We start from the raw sequence: 8,931 nt of genomic DNA on the forward strand, positions 1-8,931 counted from the left end.
TTTGGGGAGCCAGCCCTGACCCAAAGCCCGGGGCCCACAGTGGTCGGCCCTTTAAAAGGGTTGGCGGGCGGCGGGGCGGGTTGGGGGGGGGGGGGCACGCCTTTGGGCAGTGCATGGGCCAAGAGGAGCTGGGAGATGCCGAGAGACCAGACCTCGCTCGTGGTGGTGGAAATCATTTTATGCATCTTTCAAAATTAGTTTTGGCAAATGTAATGTAGAAGAATATCGGTAAGAAATGCATCTTCTACCCCCGCTTCCATGCTATTCGTCTGCTCTTCAGCATTCTTCATCAGCTAATTCTGAAATGGTTAGCAGTGATTAGTTCTAGCTCGATTTTAGCCTAATTTCAAAGCTCCAGTCTGATGTGAATAAGACAACGGGACAAGGGGCTCTTCCCCTCCCTCCTCCGACAAGCTGGAGGAGCCAGCGACGGTACGGGTCGACGTAGACTGACCGGGGATGCGATCGCTCCGGTCCCTAGCGAAACGGCCCGAGTAAGATCTTGCAATCTCCGATGCCTCGTGGAGAGGAGCGGTAGCTGGCCTCTCGCTGTGGCGCCCCTCCCTAGCGCCCAGAGGGCAGCTCTTCAGCCATCACCCCCGCCCCCGGACACACACACACACACACTCACAAAGCCCCACCCCAGACCCGCCGTCTCACCGAAGCTCTCTTCTCCGGGCCCCCGCTCGGTCGGTCGGCCCCTAAGCAGCAGGCCGGCCCCCCCTGGCCCTCCCCGGCTTGAGATTGCTTTACAGTCAGCTGGCTGGCTGACTGGAGGACCGCTTTATTTTCTAGCCGTCGCCGCTTCCCTTGCCAGAACAGTAGAGACCAGACTGAATAAAGGTGGAACGGCCTCCCTCGGACAAGTCCGCCCGCTCCTGGGTAAAGAAAGAAACACTGCAAACTCTCACTAAACTGCTACCCTGAAGCCTATGGCCAGGTGGGCGGGTGGACAGATGGGCGGGCCGCCTCAGTGGCGGGCGGCCTCCGCCCCAGAAAGATGCATGAAGAGGTCACCGAGCTCCAGCACGTCGTCGTCGTCCTGGTCCCGCGGGAGGTGCCGACTCTCCCTGTCCTCGATGAAATCCCACAGCCGGACAGAATTGAAGAACTGCAGAGGCCCAGGAGAAGAGAGGGCGTTGGAAGGGCAGGAAGCATACTGACGCCCCCCGCCCCCCCAGCCCCCGCCCCTCAGTGCCCCGGAACAGGCCCCCGGGAAGACGGGGTCACCTCTCCCCTTGAAAAAGGCTGCAGGAGGCAGAGAGCGAGCCCCCCGATCCACCCCATTTGCTCCCCACCTCGCCCCTCCTACCCGAACGCTGCCTTCACAGCCAAGTTGTTTGCGTGGTTTCTCGGGTTCTGCCCTGGTCCCGTCGGGATACGCGTGCAGGTAAAGGCATTTCCCGCCGAAGGGGCAGGTCCCGTTGCCTTGCTCAAAGTACTTACAGGCTTTTTTCCTTTTAAGAGAAAATGAGAGCGGGACAGTAAGCGGGGGAGACTTGGGAGGAATGAGGAGGGCAAGCTGGAGTGGAAAGAGGGAGAAGAGAGTGCACGGCGGGGGGAGAGAGAGCAAGAGCACAAGCAAGCACGGTGTGCCGGGGAGCTGACCCACGGTCAGGAGTTTCTGCTGGATGGAATTAATTTACACTTGGAAAACAAACGTCTCCTTCGACAGGCGGGGCCGGCGGTCCTCTCGCTGGTTCTTACGCTGATGGAAAAGCAATGTCCATCCGTCCGAGTGCTTAGGTTAGGTTAGATTGCGGGGCAAAAAACGTAATGGGACAGCCCGTCTCTCCCGCCTTTGGCTGGATAGAAATCGGTTGGAAAAACCAGCGTGGGAGCCCAATTCTAGCCTTTTCAGATGCTGCCGAGAAAAGCAAGGTTCACCTAGGGAGAGCAAAGAGCGAGCCCGCACACACTCACATACGCCTCCACACACGGAGAGCCAGGGAGAGAAAACAAGAACGCTAGGAAGGCAATGCAGGTCTGGCAACACGGCCCGAGAAGCAGCGTGGCTCAGTGGAAAAAGCACCAGGCCCGGGAGTCCTGGCTTCTAATCCCGGATCCGGCACTCGTCTGCCGGGTGGCCTTGGGCAAATCACTTCACTTCTTTGTGCCTCAGTTACCTCCTCTGTAAAATGGGGATTAAGGCTGGGAGCCCCCTAGGGGACAAAGACTATGTCCAACCTGAATAGCTTGTTTCTACCTCAGTGCTTAGTACAGAGCCTAGCACATAATTTACGCTTAACAAATCACCATTAATTTTTTTTTTTTAAAAAAAGGCCCTCCGAGCCAACCAGCTCCATTCTACTCTCCACCCAGACCATCTCTGACCGTTCTGGGCTAGACTAGGTCTTGTCCAACCCGGTTCTGTGGAAATGAAAACAAGCAGCCCCCTGACCAACCTACTGCCCTCATTTCTGCAGCGGAGAAAGGAGGGAGGGAGGGAGAGAAGGAAAGGGAGCAGGCCCCGGGCACAGTGATGAGGCTGGAGAAACAATTCCCCCGCACCCCGCCGGCCCCCCCACCAACCAACTCAGAAAGACTTGGCCGGAAAGGCGAATCGGAAGCCGGATCACGGCCAAAGCGGTCACGCTTGGGGCTCGGAGGCTGGGGTCCTTGGCCCCACGGCCCCTCCGCCGCCCAGTTCTCTACCACGTGGACCGCCGCCCTCCCCCGGGTCCGACTTCTCAGACCACGTACAGACAAGGGCCTGGGCTTCCTGGGACTCACCACGGTAATGGGCTTCTTGTGTGTTCCAAGCCCCAGCCAGCCTAGTGCTCGGCATAGGGCCGGGGGCGCCCGGTGGGCACCCGCTAGATGCCACTGATGAACCTGACCCAACGGCAGCCGGGTGTGGGGCGGGTGGTTACTATGGGCCCGGTCCACGGAACGCAGCCGATGGCAAAGGGACCCGGGACGGTAGCCACTCCCCACTCTCCCCCCCTCCCCCCGAGCCCCCCAAACACACACCTACCCCCTCCCCCGTCAACCCACACCTACCTTCACTGGACCCTCACATCCGCAGTGCTTCTTTCATTTGGATGAACAGGTCAGAGAATAAATTCAGCACATCAACTCAAGCAAGCAAGCAATCGGGGGTGCTGGCTGAGCGTCCCCAGTGTACAGAGCACTGTGTTAAGAGCTTGAGAGAGGACAGTAGAGGCAACACCCACAGTCCTTGCACTCTTTCCAGTCTCTTCCTCCTAACAGTGTATCATCCCGTTTGACGGTCAGCTCTTTGAGTTGAGGGAACATTATAATAATAATGATAATTATGGTACATGTTAAGCGCTTACTATGTGCCAAGCACCATTCGAAGCGCTGGGGGAGACACAAGGTGATCAGGTTGTCCCACGTGGGGCTCACAGTCTTCATCCCCATTTTACAGAGGAGGTAACTGAGGCCCGGAGAAGCGAAGCGACTTGCCCAAGGTCACATGGCAGACAAGTGGCAAACATTGCCCACAGTAGGGGTTTCACTCCAAATCCACCAGACCCCAGCTCTTCTGAAATCCCACCACCTGTTGCTGTACGGGAAGCAGCACGGCACGGTGGACTGAGCCCGGGTCTGGGAGTCAGTGGGTCGTGGGTTCTAATCCCAGCTCCGCCACTTGTCTACCGAGTGACCCTGGGCGACTCGCTTCACTTCTCTGGGCCTCAGTTACCTCATCTGTAAAATGAGCATTAAGACAGCGAGCCCCAGGTGGGACACGGACCGCGTCCAACCCCATTTGCTTGTATCCACCCCAGCGCTTAGTAGAGTGCTTGGCACACAGCAAGCGCTTAACAAACACCACTATCACAATTACCATCACCTCCTCCTTCCCAAATCGTGCCGATCCCAAAATCACTCTCAGGAACTCTTTTTTTTTTTTTTAGACACAGATCCCGAGACCGCAGCAGCAGCCGCCGCCGCAGACTCTGAGCTTTTCGAGGGCAGGGATCCCATCTCCTACTGAGACGGTCTGTCTGCCACGGGCTTCAGCCTAGGGCTCTGCACTCGGTAGGCGCTCAGATACCAGCGGTTGAGCCATTCAGGGAAAGCACTGAGGGACCTGGCCATGCTGGAGAAGGGAGGTGCAAGTGCAAAAGGAGAAAGAAGAGTGGGAGGTGACGGAGCCTGGGGAGCAGTGGGGTGAGGGGGACAAAAGAGAAGAAGCCAAGCGGCGAGACACATGGACGATCCAAGCAGATGAGAGAGGCCAAACCCAGGCGGCGGGGGGACCCGAGGAAAGGGGTGGGGGAGAGTCTGGGGAACGACTGGGAAAAGGAGGAGGAGGAGGAAAAGACGCCGGGAGGGAAAAGAGGAGGAGGAGAGGGGAAAGGACGAGGCATTCCACCAACTCTAGGAATGCATCCCAGGCCTCGGGGGCCATCACTCCACCGTTCACTTACCCCATTCCCTGTTTAAACGCTTCAATCAGTTCATTTTTTTTATTTTGGTCTTCTACCCAATACATACTAGGGATTACAAACTCTGATACCACACGGCACTCGGGGCAGGCTCTGAAAGAACCAAGAGAGAAGCACGGCCGGTCAATCGGTCAGAACCGCTGCTTCCCGCCGACCCCAGACACGAGCTGGACAGGACCGGTATCGTGGCCGACGCGTTTATTGTCACAAGGAGCGGGGAGCGTTCTGGGGGCGGGGGGAGCGGTGGCAGAGGGCCTCCCGTCTCCGGCCCGTGCCACGGCCCCGACACTTACTTTATGATGGGATTCTCAAACTGCTTGGCACAGCGCCACTGGCGGATGCACCCCAGACAGTAGGTGTGGTTACAGTTAGAGAGGATCCCAAACCTCCTCTCGGAGGCCGACGGCTTGTCATAGATGACCTCCATGCAGATGCTGCAAGTCTTCCCCTGGCTCGCCTGGAAAGCGAAGGCCTTCTCCATGTTGTGTTCGAAGTCGTCCATGCACATCTGCAATGGGGGCCGGAGGCTCGTCGAGTCCGCGTCGCCGCCGCCCCGCCCGCCGGCCACAACCCGACCGCAGCCGCGGGGAAGCCGAAAGGCCCCAACCACCCTTCGCTCTTTCCACGGGACGGAGGAGGCCGACTGGTCTCCCTGCCGCCGAGGGAGAGTCCGCCCACCGTTCGCCGTTTCAAGGTGAAGGGGGGCCCGACTGGGCGTGTCGGGGGCCCCTTTACCTTCTCGTGGGTCCTGCGTTGCTCCGCGTCCAAGGGATGCAGTGCGGGCAGCCCGCATATCTCACACACTTCTCCATGGAGATAGCCACACGTGTCGCCGAAGCGGCAGCCCCCAGCCATCGCGTACGGACACAGCTGCTGCCCATCCGGGTTTCCGGCTTCCACGTTATCGAGCCCACTGCAGATGGCTTCCAGGTAGGAATGAGGCTTCCCCTCTGGGTCACCTCCCCTTTTGGCACTGTAGCAGCCGGGCCTCTCTGCGGGATCCGCTGGGGGCCTCGTATCGGTTACGCCGCTCAGATCTAAGCACAAACACACACAAAACACACACACGCACACAGAAAACTGTAGCCAACAGTGGTGCACAATCCGGTCCCGCCAGAATGCCCCTGGGCCCCCCAGCCACATGCTCTGTCCCGTGAGACTTTCTCCTCCTCAAGCCCGGAAATGGTCTCCCCAGTCAGAGGCAATAATACTTTAGCCTCCCCTGCCCGGGCCTTTTTGCTTTTTCGCCCGGACCACCCAAGCTCCTGCTCAGCCCCGCCCCGGGCTCTGGGGAGAACCCCTTATCCGCTTTCCCTCTTCCCCCCCGCCCGACCGCCAGGCTGGATTTCGACCCAGTCACCTGCCCCTCCACAATGGGGTTCTGGAACGGTCCTCGGGGGTTCCAGGAAGTCGTTTGGGGTCTGAGGCTCTCCCCCCAGCCTACTCCTAAAGACGTTGGGCCCTTAGAATTTCAAACGATTCCCTGAATGATTCCGAAAGCGGGGGTGGTGGGTCCGTCACGGCCACAGGAGGAATAAGACCGGTCACAAATAAACCAAGGGAGAAAAACCACCAAAAGGGTGAAAGAAAATCACGACGGCAAAAGTCCGGGTTCTACCTTCTGCCACTTACTTCGGTCCCTGAGAACTAACGGTCTCTTTTCCCGCTTCCCTGATTCGCACAACTTGCTTTTCATTATGGTGGCGGTGAACCCCGGCTGTGGTGGCTGGGGATTTGGGAGAACTGGGGAAGGGATGCTGGCTGCTGGCCTGGTACCCGCTGCACCACCAGCTGAGGTAGAGGGCTTGGTGTGGTCATACCTGAGTAAGGAAAAAGCAGCAGCCTATCAGCGTCTTCATCGACGCGCAGACCCACGCACATCTTTCGTCCCAACCCCAGAGCTGGGGAGGCAAACCCGTCAGCTCCTGTTTACAAGTCCCAAACTAAACAGAGGTGAGGCATAGGTGTGTGTGTGGGGGGGGGGGAGATGCGCACACACATGTCTAACAGAGAGACTCAGTCAGAACCAGTTGCACCCGCCACACAAATGGAGAAGGGGTGGGGTTTAGGGAGCACCCTCCTCCACTCAGGCCAGCTGGTCTCTGGGGGACCGACGGAGGAAAGTGGCTGCCTTCCACCCGCCCCGGCACCCAAACAGCCTCATCGTTTCTGGGAGCGTGGTTGGGGGTAGTGGGTCCCCGTCCCCGTCCCTCTGCCGCCTGCACGATCCGACCCCCGAGGACCGGGGCGGCTGCCGCTCTTGCCTGCAACGGGTTCCGTAGGCACAGAAACCCTTCTGGTAGAACTTGCAGATGATCGAGGGCTTGCTGGCCGAAAGGTCATGGGAGAATAGGCACTTACTTCCTTCTCGACAGATGCCGTGCATGAAATACCTGCAGGGACAGGCCGAGGCCCCAGAGAAGCTTACCTGGGCTAGTCGGGGCGCCCCAGGGTTGCCGGCCTGGGCCGGGCCGGGGGGGGGGGGGGGGGGGGGGGCGGTCCCTCTCGATCACTCATGAGACTGGTCCTCCGGTCCCGTGGATGAGGCCTGAAAGCCCACCTCTTCCAACTTGTCTTCTCCGTGGAATTCCCAGCACTCTACGCCTTGTAAAACCCGTCGACTGATTCTAGCGTTCATCGACTTGATTCTACCCGCCCTCGGCACTGTCGGAGATCCACCGATCCAATTATTCCCGTTGACTACACTCTACCCGTAGATGTCGCGGAGCGTTCCCTTCCTCAGCCGCCTCCCGCCCCCCCGACACCGAGTCCCGTTCGTGTACAGACTCCTTTTGTGCAAGGAACACAAGGGAAGGCCTCCCGGAAGAGGGGGAATCTTTCGGGGTGCTGTGGAGGAGGGAGTGACACGGTTTGGAGACTTTGAGGGGAAAGAGAGTGCCGTGCAGGGGGGCGGGAGGTGTGAGGAAGGGTTCGGAGGAGGGAAAGTTGCATGGGAGGGGCAGTTAGCTTGGAAGTCAAGAGAGCGAAGTGGAGAAGAGAGCGACAGCTGGCGGAAAGCCTAGAAACCAACGGTTAGAGGGTTTAGATTAATGCGGTGAACTAGAGGAAGACACTGAAGACTTCTGAAGCGATTGATGAGGTCCATCCATGGCGATTGAAAAGGACAGTCCAGGCACTCAGTACAGTGCTTTGCACATAGTAAGTGCTCAATAAATATGACTGAACGAATGAAGTAGGCTGGGCTAAAAAGGGCCTGGCCTGGGAGTCGGAGGTCTTGGGTTCTAATCCCAGCTCCGCCGCTTGCCAGCTGTGTGACTTTGGGCAAGTCACTTGACTTCTCTGTGCCTCAGTTCCCTCATCTGTAAAATGGGGATTAAAACTGTGAGCTCCAGATGGGACAACCTGATCACCTTGTATCGCCCCCCCCCCCCAGCACTTAGAACGGTGCTTGGCACATAGTAAGTGCTTAACAAATACCAACATTATTATTATTTGTCTGCTGCGTGGCTTTAGGCAAGTTACTTTCCCTCTCTGGGCTTCAGTTTCCTCCTCTGCGAAATGGGGGTTCGGTACCTATCCCTCCCGCTTCCAGAGAAGCAGCGTGGCGCAGTGGAAAGAGCACGGGCTTTGGAGTCAGGGCTCATGAGTTCAAATCCCAGCTCTGCCACTTGTCAGCTGTGTGACTGTGGGCAAGTCACTTAACTTCTCTGTGCCTCAGTTCCCTCATCTGTAAAATGGGGATTAAGACTGTGAGCCCCACGTGGGACAACCTGATTCCCCTGTGTCTACCCCAGCGCTTAGAACAGTGCTCTGCACATAGTAAGCGCTTAACAAATACCAACATTATTATTATTATTATTATTGGACGGCTAGCCCCCTGTGGGGCAGGGACAGTGTCCAACTAGCGTGGCTCGGTGGAAAGCGCAGGGGCCGGGGAGTCGGAGGTCAGGGGTTCAAATCCCGACCCCCTCACCTGTCAGCTGTGTGACTTTGGGTAAGTCACCTGACTTCTCTGTGCCTCATCTGGAAAATGGGGACGAAGAATGGGAGCCCCAAGCGGGACGACCTGATGACCTCCTATCCTCCCCGGCGCTGGGAGCAGCTGTGCGCGCTTCACAGAGGCCACCCTTATAATGATCACCTAGGCTCCGGCCCGGTGCTTAGGCCAGTATTTGGCGCCGAATCGGCGCCTGGGAAATCCCGCGTCTGCCGAACGCCGGACTGGAGAGGGAAAGGGAAGTTCGGGGCAGTGAGGGGGCGTGGGGAAGCCAGGGATTCCTCCGGAAGCTCGGCCTTCCCGGGCCTCCCCCCCTCGGCCCTCGCCGCCGCCGCCGCCACACTGACCGGCAGGTGATCTCCTTGGTGTTCATGATGGAAAGGAGTCGTCGTCGTCGTTGGTGGTAGTGGTGTCGTCACCGATCTCCTCCCCGCTCCTCTTCGGCCACCTCAACCGCCGCCGCCGCCGCCGCTTCTCCCTCCGCCGCTAGCAGGCGGAGCGGCCGATCTCGTTCAGCCCCGCCCCGCCCCGCGCGCCTCCATCCCATTGGCTGGCCCG

The 8,931-nt window shown here is 58.7% G+C and overlaps 1 protein-coding gene across 1 annotated transcript; it reads right to left on the minus strand.

Moving 5' to 3' along the window:
* Positions 1-157: 157 nt before the first annotated feature.
* MKRN2 (makorin ring finger protein 2) lies at positions 158-8,861 on the minus strand. Its single transcript, XM_029057412.2, has 8 exons — positions 8,721-8,861; positions 6,680-6,808; positions 6,048-6,235; positions 5,151-5,452; positions 4,709-4,923; positions 4,398-4,508; positions 1,313-1,457; positions 158-1,111 (listed from the first exon to the last, which is right to left on the minus strand). Exons 1-8 carry the CDS (start codon positions 8,744-8,746, stop codon positions 971-973), a joined length of 1,257 nt encoding a protein of 418 aa, XP_028913245.1. The 5' UTR covers positions 8,747-8,861; the 3' UTR covers positions 158-970.
* Between the last annotated feature and the right edge of the window lie 70 nt (positions 8,862-8,931).

This window comes from Ornithorhynchus anatinus, unplaced genomic scaffold (genome assembly GCF_004115215.2).
Source record: "Ornithorhynchus anatinus isolate Pmale09 unplaced genomic scaffold, mOrnAna1.pri.v4 scaffold_93_arrow_ctg1, whole genome shotgun sequence".
Lineage (NCBI taxonomy): Eukaryota > Metazoa > Chordata > Mammalia > Monotremata > Ornithorhynchidae > Ornithorhynchus > Ornithorhynchus anatinus.

What these genes read in the sequence shown, in the direction of transcription:
- MKRN2 (XM_029057412.2), bottom strand. Translation starts at nt 8,746, where the DNA reads ATGAACACCAAGGAGATCACCTGCCG. An exon ending in GTTAGTTCTCAGGGACCGAA is followed by an intron (nt 5,453 to 6,047) that starts GTAAGTGGCAGA and finishes GTTTGTGCTTAG; the next exon opens with ATCTGAGCGGCGTAACCGAT. An exon ending in TTTGAGAATCCCATCATAAA is followed by an intron (nt 4,509 to 4,708) that starts GTAAGTGTCGGG and finishes TGGTTCTTTCAG; the next exon opens with AGCCTGCCCCGAGTGCCGTG.